This window comes from Phoxinus phoxinus (genome assembly GCF_949152265.1).
Source record: "Phoxinus phoxinus genome assembly, chromosome: 20".
Lineage (NCBI taxonomy): Eukaryota > Metazoa > Chordata > Actinopteri > Cypriniformes > Leuciscidae > Phoxinus > Phoxinus phoxinus.
In genome coordinates this window covers 30,390,714-30,404,349 of record NC_136895.1, presented here as the reverse complement: position 1 = coordinate 30,404,349, position 13,636 = coordinate 30,390,714, and the positions used below count along the sequence as shown (strand labels likewise).

Here is a 13,636-nt window from a genome sequence, read left to right as displayed (position 1 = left end):
GATCTGCAGCTGGACGACAGACTGGACTGGTCCAAGAACACAGATGCCCTATACAGGAAGGGACAGAGTCGACTCTGTTGCCGGAGAAGGCTAGGGTCCTTCAATATCTGTCAGAAGCCACTGCAGATGTTTTACCTGATGGTCATTGCTGGCGCCCTCTTCTATGCTGTGGTATGTCGGGGGAGCAGCTTTAAGAAAAGGGACGCCGCGTGGCTGGACAAGCTGGAGAAGGAGGCTGTGGTGGGTGTGAAACTTTACTCCTTAACATCTGTGGCAGAGAGGAGAACCCTTAGCAAGTTTTTGTCCATCTTGGACAATGTCCATCACCCACTGCACATCATCTTCAGGCAGAAGAGCATCTATATTTTCCCAAGACCAAAACTTTCTGCAATGGTTTACCTCTTTATTTTATCTGTACAAATATCTGTGTGTCTGGTTTGATGTGGGGGTAGTTTGTGGCTGAAGCGTTTCTTCATTTTCTCTCCTGCTAATAAGAAGCTCACAATCTTCCACTCAAAGCATCTTTACACTGAAATAAAGTGAATCCATCAACAGACAAATAAGAGTCACAGGTCAGAGGTCAAATATGATTGACAGCTCACAGCACTAAATAACACACAGATATCTAATCCAATATTTCACTCTTCTGCTATTAGTTTTCATTCAGGGCCAGAATTCATTTGAAAATGTAAGATCAGCAAAAGCTTGTTGATGTCCGTGATGTTAAAGGAGACGGATGTGTGAGCGGAAACTAACTGAGGTTGGGGGAGGATTCACACACAACCAGATAAATATCTCAGTTCAGTCGTGTTTAATAGCAAGTGTTTTCAGACATTTTAAGGGTTGCTATTGTGGCAGCTTTAAGGTGCACTAAAAGTTTCAGTAAATTCTTCTTAACCTACACACGTTAGCATGGATCAACGTTAGCATGGATAAACAGACCACAGAATAAGGTGGGCTGCTACAAAATTTCCGACTACGCCACCTATTTCTGGGGAAATGCCCTTCACATTAGAGCAAGTACAGCTTCATTACAGCCGAGTCAGGTATCAGACATGGGTTTAATGTAAAAAAATAAGACTTTATTTGCAACCAATAAAAATATCCAATTTTATTTAACAAAAACACCAACAAATCAAAGAAATCAAATTCACACAAATGACACACATGGACATTACGACTTCAGAATTAGGTACTGGCACTACTAGACAGGAAGGACACAGCAATCACACACTCACACAACGGCACGCCACACATCACTGTGAGCACAGCATTGAGGTGAAGAACCCACAACACACACACACAGACACACACACACACAGACCTCACTGTAAGCACATCATTCAGGCAAATAACCCACCACCACAACACACATACACACACACACACACACACAGCTCACTGTGAGCACAGCATTCAGGAGAAGAACCCACAACACACACGCACACACACACACACACACACTCACACAACGGCACGCCACACATCACTGTGAGCACAGCATTCAGGCGAAGAACCCACCACAACACACACACACACACACACACACCTCACTGTGAGCACAGCATTCAGGCGAAGAACCCACAACAACACACACACACACACACACCTCACTGTGAGCACAGCATTCAGGCGAAGAACCCACCACAACACACACACACACACACACACACACACACCTCACTGTGAGCACAGCATTCAGGCGAAGAACCCACCACAACACACACACACACACACACACACACCTCACTGTGAGCACAGCATTCAGGCGAAGAACCCCCCCACACGCACACACACACACACACACACACACACACACACACACACACACACACACACTCACACAACGGCACGCCACACATCACTGTGAGCACAGCATTCAGGCGAAGAACCCACCACAACACACACACACACACACCTCACTGTGAGCACAGCATTCAGGCGAAGAACCCACCACAACACACACACACACACACACACACCTCACTGTGAGCACAGCATTCAGGCGAAGAACCCACCACCACAGCACACACACACACACACACACACACACACACACACACACACACACACACACACACACACACACACACACACACACACACACAGGAGAAGAACCCACCACCACCACAACACACACACACACACACACACACACACACACAGGAGAAGAACCCACCACCACCACAACACACACACACACACACACACACACACACACACACACACACACACACACACAGGAGAAGAACCCACCACCACAGCACACACACACACACACACACACACACCTCACTGTGAGCACAGCATTCAGGAGAAGAACCCACCACCACCACAACACACACACACACACACACACACAGGAGAAGAACCCACCACCACCACAACACACACACACACACACACACACACACACACACACACACACACACACATGCTTATCCTCTGAAGCTGGCCGCCCCAATTCTGACTCACATGGCACTGAAACTGTTGCTATTAAACATATCCATGGAAACGGATATAATTGAAGACATCCCGCAAAGCTCCTCAGTCCACCCTTGCGAACATTCACACATCCCGCCGAAAACACGGCGACTCGCTCACTGACGCAGAGAGGACGCACACACACAGGGCCGGCTCTAGCCCTAGGCGAGATTGAGTTTTGCGCCAATATTAGGTGATGGGGGCGGTTCTAAGGTCAGTGGATATCCGGGGCTTTAGCCAGCAGCCCTATCACCCTGTAGCCCACGACAGGTTGCCCACTGAAGCCAAGCAGGGTTGAGCCTAGTTGGTACCTGGATGGGAGACCTTCTGGACAATCCCAGGATGTCTTTCAAAAGAGTAGGGGTGTAAGCCCTGGATCTGACCTAACGCGTCTTTGCAGTGAGGCGCGCCTTTTTTCTATTGTTCTCCTATGGCAGTGAGCGTTCTGCGCCTCGCGTTTTACCGCCTGCTGCGCCTCGTGTTTTACCGCCTGCTGCGCCTCGTGTTTTACCGCCTGCTGCGCCTCGCGTTTTACCGCCTGCTGCGCCTCGTGTTTTACCGCCTGCTGCGCCTCGTGTTTTACCGCCTGCTGCGCCTCGCGTTTTACCGCCTGCTGCGCCTCGCGTTTTACCGCCTGCTGCGCCTCGTGTTTTACCGCCTGCTGCGCCTCGCGTTTTACCGCCTGCTGCGCCTCGCGTTTTACCGCCTGCTGCGCCTCGTGTTTTACCGCCTGCTGCGCCTCGCGTTTTACCGCCTGCTGCGCCTCGCGTTTTACCGCCTGCTGCGCCTCGCGTTTTACCGCCTGCTGCGCCTCGCGTTTTACCGCCTGCTGCGCCTCGCGTTTTACCGCCTGCTGCGCCTCGCGTTTTACCGCCTGCTGCGCCTCGCGTTTTACCGCCTGCTGCGCCTCGCGTTTTACCGCCTGCTGCGCCTCGCGTTTTACCGCCTGCTGCGCCTCGCGTTTTACCGCCTGCTGCGCCTCGCCTTTTACCGCCTGCTGCGCCTCGCGTTTTACCGCCTGCTGCGCCTCGCGTTTTACCGCCTGCTGCGCCTCGCGTTTTACCGCCTGCTGCGCCTCGCGTTTTACCGCCTGCTGCGCCTCGCGTTTTACCGCCTGCTGCGCCTCGCGTTTTACCGCCTGCTGCGCCTCGCGTTTTACCGCCTGCTGCGCCTCGCGTTTTACCGCCTGCTGCGCCTCGCGTTTTACCGCCTGCTGCGCCTCGCGTTTTACCGCCTGCTGCGCCTCGCGTTTTACCGCCTGCTGCGCCTCGCGTTTTACCGCCTGCTGCGCCTCGCGTTTTACCGCCTGCTGCGCCTCGCGTTTTACCGCCTGCTGCGCCTCGCGTTTTACCGCCTGCTGCGCCTCGCGTTTTACCGCCTGCTGCGCCTCGTGTTTTACCGCCTGCTGCGCCTCGCGTTTTACCGCCTGCTGCGCCTCGCGTTTTACCGCCTGCTGCGCCTCGCGTTTTACCGCCTGCTGCGCCTCGCGTTTTACCGCCTGCTGCGCCTCGCGTTTTACCGCCTGCTGCGCCTCGCCTTTTACCGCCTGCTGCGCCTCGCGTTTTACCGCCTGCTGCGCCTCGCCTTTTACCGCCTGCTGCGCCTCGTGTTTTACCGCCTGCTGCGCCTCGCGTTTTACCGCCTGCTGCGCCTCGCGTTTTACCGCCTGCTGCGCCTCGCGTTTTACCGCCTGCTGCGCCTCGCGTTTTACCGCCTGCTGCGCCTCGTGTTTTACCGCCTGCTGCGCCTCGCCTTTTACCGCCTGCTGCGCCTCGCGTTTTTGAAGTTGAAAAAAAATCAACTCCGAGCGGAAAAAGCGCCCGACGCCATTGCGTTTTTTTCCACTGTCCAATCGAATGAATGGAGAGGCGGGCCTTCCGTTGTGGTCGTGACATATCACCCTGTAGCCCACGACTGGTTGCCCACTGAAGGTGCAGGGTTGAGCCTAGTTGGTACTTGGATGGGAAACTTTCTGGGAAAACCAGGTTGCTGCTGTAAGAGGTGTTAGTGAGGCCAGCAGGGGGCCCTCACCCTGTGGTCTGTGTGGGTCCTAACGCCCCAGTGTAGTGACGGGGACACTAAGAGCACCGTCCTTCGGATGAGATGTTAAACCGAGGTCCAGACTCTCTGTGGTCATTAAAAATCCCAGGATGTCTTTCGAAAGAGTAGGGGTGTAACCCTGGCGTTCTGCATCCTCTGTCCATCATGGCCTACTAATCATCCCCATATATATATACTAATTGGCTTCATCACTGTCTCCTCTCCACCAGTAAGCTGGTGTGTGGTGGGCGTTCTGGCGCAGTATGGCTGCCGTCGCATCATCCAAGTGATGCTGCACATTGGTGGTGGTTGAGGAGATTTCCCCCCTTCTATGTAAAGCGCTTTGTGTCGAGAAAAGCGCTATATAAATGTAATGAATTATTATTATTATTATTATGAATTATTATTATTAGCCCAAACTAAAATTGGGTATTTTTTATTTAAAGGAATTAATTAATTATAAAAGCAATTTAAGGGAATTAAGAAAAAGAAAGGCTTATCGTATCCAGGGGCATAGCCATAATTTCAAAAGTGAGGGGGACAGAATGTCAAGTGTAATACCAATTACAGCTCGGTACCTCTAGGGGGGTCCGGGGGCATTTTCTTTTAACTACATTTTAAAGATAAATTCATTAATCTAGTGCACGTTGAGTCCCCCGAATCCGCTGTTAAAAATAAATAATCCACCCGCCAACCGCCCTAGCCTATGATATTCTCTGATTTATCTGCATCTGATCCTCACATTACAATTATTATTATAAATGATCAGCGTTAAGCATGATTATATGGTAAAATATCACACTGAAGAAGGCTGATTTAAAAATAACATTTATTTAAAACTTTTACTTGAACTTTATGTCATCATAACAACAAACAGAGCGATGCGTAATGGAGTGCATCAGAGCAGCATCAAGAATATCAAATACATTGCCGTGAATCTCTTATTTACATCTTAAGTTTATTGCCAATAATAAGACAGGTTTGTGAAAAGTGTAGAACTCGGTGAGCTCGCGCAAAACACATCTTCAGCACAGCGATTTTTTAAACGCCTCTGATTGGCCGATGCGTTCAACAGACATGTCTGTGATTGGCTACAATGCTCAACGCTGCAAAAGCCCGTTGCAAGGACCTTTAATGCAAAGGCAGGACTCCAGACTAACTTTTTGCCTTGGTTGCACTGGTGCGCCTATCTTTTTTATTTAGATGCACTAGCACAAAATTAAGGTGCACCCAAATTTTTCCTCAGCTCGTGTCGCCTTCAACACCTTTTTATCATGCTCCATATACATTCATATATATTATGTAAACGATTTTGAACAAGAATAAGGTGTAGGTAAATACTGTACTTTTCGATGTCTATTTCTTTTCATTGTTTTCTAGCGTTTATTTTGCTGATGCTGATTGCCGGGGCCTCGTTTACACTGGAGGTCTTGATGCCCAATTCTGATTTGTTGCCTATATCCGCAATTTTTCGCAATTTCAATCACACAGCACGGAGCACGAGCAGTGTAGGCCTACAGGAATATCTGGACCACAGCCAATCAAACAGAGGCAAAGACCCGCCCCATCTCTGTCTCTGATTGGTTTAGACCACGATATGATCGTGCAACCTAGGACAAATTTTAGGGATTTTGTCCGTTTACAAGTTTTTTAAATTGTGACCCATATCCGATTCATGAGTTTACACTTGACATAGATCTGAAACATTACGCATGTTTAAAGGGGTTTAAAGATCTCAGGACTGGTGGGATCATACAACACGATCTCATGAAAGTGCGTATCTATGGCACGAATTTTATTTCTGATCCCATTTATACAGCAAAAATATTTTTTTTGCGTGCATATGATACACACTGTAAACATTTCAATTGTGAATTCAATTCTGTTGTACAGCAGCTCTAAAAAGACAATAGTGCTGTTGTTCAGCTGAAGTCAGTTCGGTGTTGATTCAGTTCAGTTAATTTCATCAATTGTGAAATGAGTTTAAGAGTTTGAGCATTAATGAGTTTCACATCCAATAGTGTCACTGCATTCAAGTCAATAATATTGCCAAATATTAAGTGTCCCCAACTAAGTATTCAGAGGACAGGAACCCAAACTCCATCATGTGACAGAAACAAAGAAAAAACCCTTGGGAGAAACCAGACTCAGTCGGGGACCAGTTCTCCTCTGAACGTGATGTGATTATGATATTTCATCCAGCTCCTTCTGCTTGAAGATCACGCCGGCATATGGAGGAGGAGATGAAGCTGTTATAGGGGTCTGTGCAGAGATCTGGTCTGGATCTGGTCTTTGCTGAGGATCTGTGCCGACGGCTGTCTAGTCGACGAGGTCTTCACAGGCGGTCTGTCTCTAGCCCTCGTCTAGTTGTCACGATCTCTGCTGACATTCAGGGCTGTTGTGTTCGTCTCTATGTGCAGATCCACCATATGATCTGGATACGGACCAGATCCGGCTGACTACAGTAACCTCGGGATAAGAAAGAGACCAACAGACTGATATTAGTGTAGTTGCCGTTCCTCTTACAAGTACAAGAAGCGATCCTGTTCCGGTTGAGCTAATTTATGCAGCCTAACAATCTCGTAACGGATGTGATTTATAGGAATGTGATAATGTGTTATGTGTATGCCAGGTTAAAGAGATGGTCTTTACTCTAGATTTACACTGACAGAGTGTGTCTGCCTCCCAAACAAAGCTAGGAAGACTATTCCAGAGTTTGGCGTTAAATAGGAAAAGGATCTACAGCCTCCAGTTGATTTTGATATTCCAGTTATTATCAACTGGCCAGAACTGTGAGACTGGATGTGAAGGACTATAAAGTGACAGAAAAGCTCAAGTACTGAGGAACTAAACCATTCAGGGATTTGTTAGTTATGAGCAGTAATTTAAACTCTATGTGATGTTGGATAGAGAGCCAATGCAGTGTTGACAGAACCGGCTCATGTGATCACACTTCCTGGTTCTAGTAAGAAATGTGGCTTTAAAAAGAAAGATTGACATTAAAGATCACTTCTACCAGTTGGTGTCAAATCGACACTTCTCAGTTTCTCCAGATGAAAATCACTTTTCATTCAGGGCCAGAATTCATTTAAAATGTAAGATCAGCAAAAGCTAGTTGATGTTCGTGATGTTAACGGAGACGGGTGTGTGAGCGGAAACTAACTGAGGTTGGGGGAGGATTCACACACAACCAGATAAATATCTCAGTTCAGTCTTCATGATCAATCTGAGTGTTTAGACATTAAGAGTTACTATCGTCGGCTTTCCACTGAACCGATGAAGAAAATGTTTCTCAAATTAGTTTTGCTCTGTTTGTGTTTGTGGCGTCTGGATGGTGAGTTTAAATGTGTTTTTATGTTTTAAGTTGTTTCTTTTCTGATGTGATAAATTACTGGTTAAGTTACTGGTAAATGTGTTTTTACTGGTTAAATTAGTCAGAAAGGATTTACATTCACTGTTATTCTCGTATAGAAACAAATAATGTGTGATTCTGCTGAGAGATAACTCTCTTGTTTGAGATTAAAGTCGATCTTAATGCAGTTATTGATATAAAACCATTTAACTATTTCTCATTTATCATCTTTTGTCTCTGAACTTCTGCAGAATATTAATCACTTCACATTTACATGATTAAAAGTATTTTAGTGAATCGTCATCAAACCAACATCAAGTGATTTTAAAGCTTTAATCTGTGAAAAACTCTGTTCTTCAGGAGCGTTTGAGTCAGTGAAGGAGGGAGATTCGGTCTCTATAAACTCTGGTGTCACTGACATGAAGGATGATGATGAGATTCTGTGGAGATTTGGAGATGAAAACACTTTAATCGCAGAAATCAATGTAACGGCCGACAGATTCACTGTATATGAAGATGTTCTTGATGGGAGATTCAGAGACAGACTGAAGCTGGACAATCAAACTGGATCTCTGACCGTCACACACACCACAACTGAACATGATGGAGATTATTATCTACAGATCAACAGTGAGATCACGAGTTTCAGTCTCAGTGTCTACGGTGAGTAAACCTTTTGAGTGATACGGCCCCACTTATGAGATCTGCAATGTTCAGTGACGTCACATGACTGTCAGAAACTGTTCAGACGATTTGAACTGCGGCGCAAACAAACATGGCGGCGTCCATCTCACATTTTATATCAAGATCATGACGGATCGCCATGGAAACAATAAGCGGGAAACTTTCTAAAATAAATGCCTTGAAAAAACTCACCCAGTCAGAATCTCGCGTGAAAGGGTTAAATAGCCGATCGGTTTCTCCTGTTTTTAATGACAAAATTAAATTAAACTCCATTTTTTATTTTCATTGTTTATGATATTGTTTATTTCTGTCACTCTAAACTCTGATAGTAATAGTAGTTTATAGTAATCATCAGGATCTTGAAATGTATGTGATGTTTGATAGAGAGCCAGCGCAGCGTTGACAGAACGGCTGATATGATGTCACTTCCTGGTTCTAGTAAGAGCTCGAGCTGCTGGAGTTTGCTTGATAACACTTTACATTACAGCAAATACTGCGCATTTAAAACACATTTACAGCGTAACTTTCAGTAATTATAGTGTACCTACAACATGTACAGTTTTAGGAATAAAGTGTTAATAACCAGAAGAATTAACTCATTATTTATACTGTAGGTATTTTAAAACTAAGCGGATCTTATTCTGATATTATTATAACAATCTTACATTCTGGAGAAATTGAGCGAGAACATACACTGCAAACCTTTTACCAATACATAGGCTTTATAAAATTATAGGGTATATCTGTGCATTTATACTTTCTTTTAACAAAAGTGCACTGAGAACTAAAACTATTGCAACTTTTGCTGAAATACTGTATAAATATTCTCTTGTTCATGTAGTTGCAGGGAAAGTGACTTCTGCGACTGAACATTTAAGTGTTGCTTTTACTCTTTTGTTCATTAAGTTAATAACACTTTCTTTTCTTTTTTCTCTTCTATTCTATACATATAAAAATGTTTTTGATTCTTTTTTGTTATTTTTCCATTTATAAATCTATTTCTCTTTCCATTCATCATCTTTGTACTGCTGGAAAATATTATTCATTTCACATTTAAATGATTAAAAGCATTTTAGTGACATCAAGTGATTTTAAAGCTTTAATCTGTGAAAAACTCTGTTCTTCAGGAGAGTATGATGCAGTGTCAGTGATGGAGGGAGATTCAGTCTCTCTAAACTCTGGTCTCACTGAAATGAAGGATGATGATGTGATTCGGTGGAGATTTGGAAACACTTTAATAGCAGAAATCAATAGACGGGCCGACAGATTCACTGTATATGAAGATGTTCTTGATGGGAGATTCAGAGACAGACTGAAGCTGGACAATCAAACTGGATCTCTGACCGTCACACACACCACAACTGAACATGATGGAGATTATAATCTACAGATCAACAGTGTGATCAGAGACAGATTCAGTCTCATTGTCTTAGGTGAGTTAAATATTAGTTTAACTTGTTTTATATTTTAATCAGCACAAAGATACCATTGATAATTCAAACTCCATTTTGCTTTTGGTGTTTAAAGATATTAATTTCAAATTTACATTTCAAACTATTTATAAACCATCAAGTGACCGTCTAAATCTGTGATGAACCGTGTGTGTGTGTGTGTGTGTGTGTGTGTGTGTGTGTGTGTGTGTGTGTGTGTGTGTGTGTGTGTGTGTGTGTGTGTGTGTGTGTGGTGATTTAGGACTGGTGTCAGTGAAGGAGGGAGATTCAGTCTCTCTAAACTCTGGTGTCACTGACATGAAGGATGATGATGTGATTCTGTGGAGATTTGGAGATAAAAACACTTTAATAGCAGAAATCGATAAACGGTTCGACAGATTCAATGTATATGAAGATGTTCTTGATGGGAGATTCAGAGACAGACTGAAGCTGGACAATCAAACTGGATCTCTGACCGTCACACACACCACAACTGAACATGATGGAGATTATCATCTACAGATAAACCGTAAGATCAAGAGATTCATTCTCAGTGTCTTTGGTGAGTTCAAAAACGTTTAAACCTGTTATTTAATGACACAATTCATACACCATTTTGTTTTTGTTATTTTATATTTTTTATTTACATTTTAACCATTCAATTTAGTAAACCATTATAAAGTGATTTAACAGTATTAATCTCTGACAAACTCTGTTTCTGTTTGTTCTGTGTGTGTGTTTGACAGATGAAGATGAAGTGACGTCAGTGTCAGTGACGGAGGGAGATTCAGTCTCTCTAAACTCTGGTCTCACTGACATGAAGGATGATGATTGGATTCAGTGGAGATTTGGAGATGAAAACACTTTAATAGCAGAAATCAATAAACGGTTCAGCAGAATCACTGTATATGAAGATGTTCTTGATGGGAGATTCAGAGACAGACTGAAGCTGGACAATCAAACTGGATCTCTGACCGTCACACACACCACAACTGAACATGCTGGAGATTATAAACTAATGATGTTTTCAGATCTAAGGATGAATTCAAATCTAATGGTGATTTCAGATCCGATGTTTACAGAAAGATTGTCATCAAAAGTATTCAGAGTTTCTGTCTATGGCGAGTAGAGATCATTTTTCTTCTCCTTCCAATATTCTTATTTACTATTTACATATTGAATTGTTTGAATAGTTTATAGTTTGAGATGACAGACCGTATAAAAACTCAGTTGGAACCGAATATAATATTGTTGATTAGATTTGATCATATTTCTGTGTATTCAGAAATATTAGTTGATGTCAGCGCTGATATTAGTGTTTATTGACTGATCTGATCTCAGTCTGATGTGTTTATTCCTCAGACTCTGTCCACTGTTGTGGTCCTACTGAAGCTGTGATCCGATTGGTCCTCTCTGCTCTGGTGGGCGTGGCTACTGTCAGTATTGTGGTTTATGACATCAGATCCAGAAGAGCTGAACGAGATCAAGCACATATTCACACATCAGGTACATGACTGATGATGTCATTTCTCACAAACTGATTTATCATATATTAATGTATGTCAGATATATTTATGCCTTGATGTGTTCATCTTTTTCAGGAAGTATTGAAATCTAAAGCAGAACGCTGAACTTTAAAGGTTCTTCATGCGTGTTTTTGTCATAATTAATACTGTATATTTACGCTTGATTTATTTTTTTGAGTCATTGTTTATATTTCTCTCAGATAGAAATAAAGAGACACAGATCTCACTTTACTGCTGCTGTATATTTGCTGTATGTATTTTCTTGCCTTTATCAATAAAGTTTCTCACTCTGAGGTTCAAGAGTCTCTCCATGTTTTATTACATTTATTATGTCGAGCGCCTCCTGGAGGAATACAGACTTTATATATAGTTTAAAGATTTCAGAAGTGTGTAACATATACATCTTTACATTATTAAAATATTATTTGAAACATTATTTGTAAATGTTTACATTATTATTATCTCATCAAATGTATTTGTTCATCTATCCACAATAATAAACAACTTCCCCAGCTTCTGCTTTAACATGAGAAATCACAGATTGAAATACATAAACAACATATCGATGCTCCATTTCCTCCAACAAGTCTTTAAATCTCTAGTGTGATTTGTCTCTGGTCTCGTCTGAGCAACTCCTCCATCTAGTGGCTCACCCTGAACTCACATGTTATCAGGAGTTATTTACTCAGTCTCTGTAACGAGATCCAGTATTTTCAACTTACCGGGACGTTAGTCCCAATATTGCAAGGCTGGTTTTCCGCCTGGGAACGCTGGGGGGAGCGGGGAAAGTAACCATTCTCACCAGAACAGATTATTTAACCATCCAAATGATTTCTAAACGGATTTATTACGTTGAAAAAGTTACCAAGAGCACCTTTAAATATGACACCATTAGAGGGATCATTACGCTTTACATTTTAGGACATCCTCAGATCTTTGTGTCTATCTTTGTGTCTATCAACCCTCTGCACTTTTGTACCAGTCTGGCTTCAAAAGTGGACTCCACAGAAACCGCCCCGCTGACCGTTGCTGAAACTCTACGGCTGGCGAGAGCGAACGCCAGATCATCTGTCCTTTTTCTACTAGATCTGTCAGCTGCCTTTGACACTAAAGCACCAGATCCTCCTGTCCGCCGTTTCTGACTCGGACATCACTGGTACGGCATTTCAGTGACTTCAGTCTTACTTCACAGAGAGATCTTCACAGAGAGATCTTTCAAGGTTTCATGGACAGCAGGTGTATCATCTAGTCACTGGAGTGCCTCAAGGTTCAGTGCTCGCTCCTCTTCTGTTCTCCATTTACACAGCTTCACTGGGAAAGATCATAAATGCGCATGGCTTCTTCTACCACTGCTATGCAGAAGACATGAAGCTCTATCTGTAATTTCCACCGGCCGATCCCACGGTCTCAGCTTGTATTCAGACATTTCTGCCTGGATGAAGGAGCATCATCTACAGGTCAGCCGTGCAAAGATGGAGATCCTTGTTTCTCCTACAGACCCATCAGTTGACCACAACCTCACTGTGTAACTGGTCCACAACACGAACACCAACCAGGACAGCATGAGTCCATTCCATAAAACGAGGCATTGGAAAGTGTGTACATCAGGAGTTTATTAATAACACTTGCCTGATGGCTCATGCTACCGCTAACCCGGACGTCGAGGTCACTTCCGTGATTTAGGAAAAGCCCGTAAAAGTCCTGGTAGAAAGCGATGCATAAGGATGTAGTGTAAAACTTTTTTTGCAAAGGACTTTTACAGACTTTTCCAATGCAAACTTTCCAATGGGTCATGTTGCAAAGGACCATAGGTTAAAATTACTCCAAACCATCCCTTTAATATATAAATCTATATAGAAGTCATTGTCACGGAACACACACAGGAATGGGTAGATCCAATAGCAGTAAGTTTTAATGGGGAAATCCGTACTCACAATCCAGTCCAGGCAAAGGTCAAAATCCAAAAAAGGCAATCCAAAAACATAAAACACAAACACTAGAAAACAGGCTCGGAATAACAACGGAAGTGTGGGGACAATATACAAGGACTCCGTCACAAACACTGAAACAGACAGGTATATATATACAAGTGCTAACAAGGTGACGAGAAACAGCTGAAA

At 43.6% G+C, this 13,636-nt stretch overlaps 1 protein-coding gene across 1 annotated transcript; it reads left to right on the top strand.

The window, feature by feature from the left end:
* The first annotated feature begins 7,114 nt into the window (after nucleotides 1–7,114).
* Nucleotides 7,115–12,974, top strand: LOC306988092 (uncharacterized protein). Its single transcript, XM_079592826.1, has 7 exons — nucleotides 7,115–7,858; nucleotides 8,237–8,539; nucleotides 9,688–9,993; nucleotides 10,253–10,552; nucleotides 10,737–11,111; nucleotides 11,353–11,496; nucleotides 11,592–12,974. Exons 1-7 carry the CDS (start codon nucleotides 7,801–7,803, stop codon nucleotides 11,606–11,608), a joined length of 1,503 nt encoding a protein of 500 aa, XP_079448952.1. The 5' UTR covers nucleotides 7,115–7,800; the 3' UTR covers nucleotides 11,609–12,974.
* Nucleotides 12,975–13,636: the final 662 nt, after the last annotated feature.

Coding starts and splice junctions, on each gene's coding strand:
- LOC306988092 (XM_079592826.1), top strand. CDS start 7,801: ATGAAGAAAATGTTTCTCAAATTAGTTTTGCTCTGTTTGTGTTTGTGG. Junction 8,540..9,687: donor TTTCAGTCTCAGTGTCTACG/GTGAGTAAACCT, acceptor TCTGTTCTTCAG/GAGAGTATGATGCAGTGTCA. Junction 11,112..11,352: donor ATTCAGAGTTTCTGTCTATG/GCGAGTAGAGAT, acceptor TTTATTCCTCAG/ACTCTGTCCACTGTTGTGGT.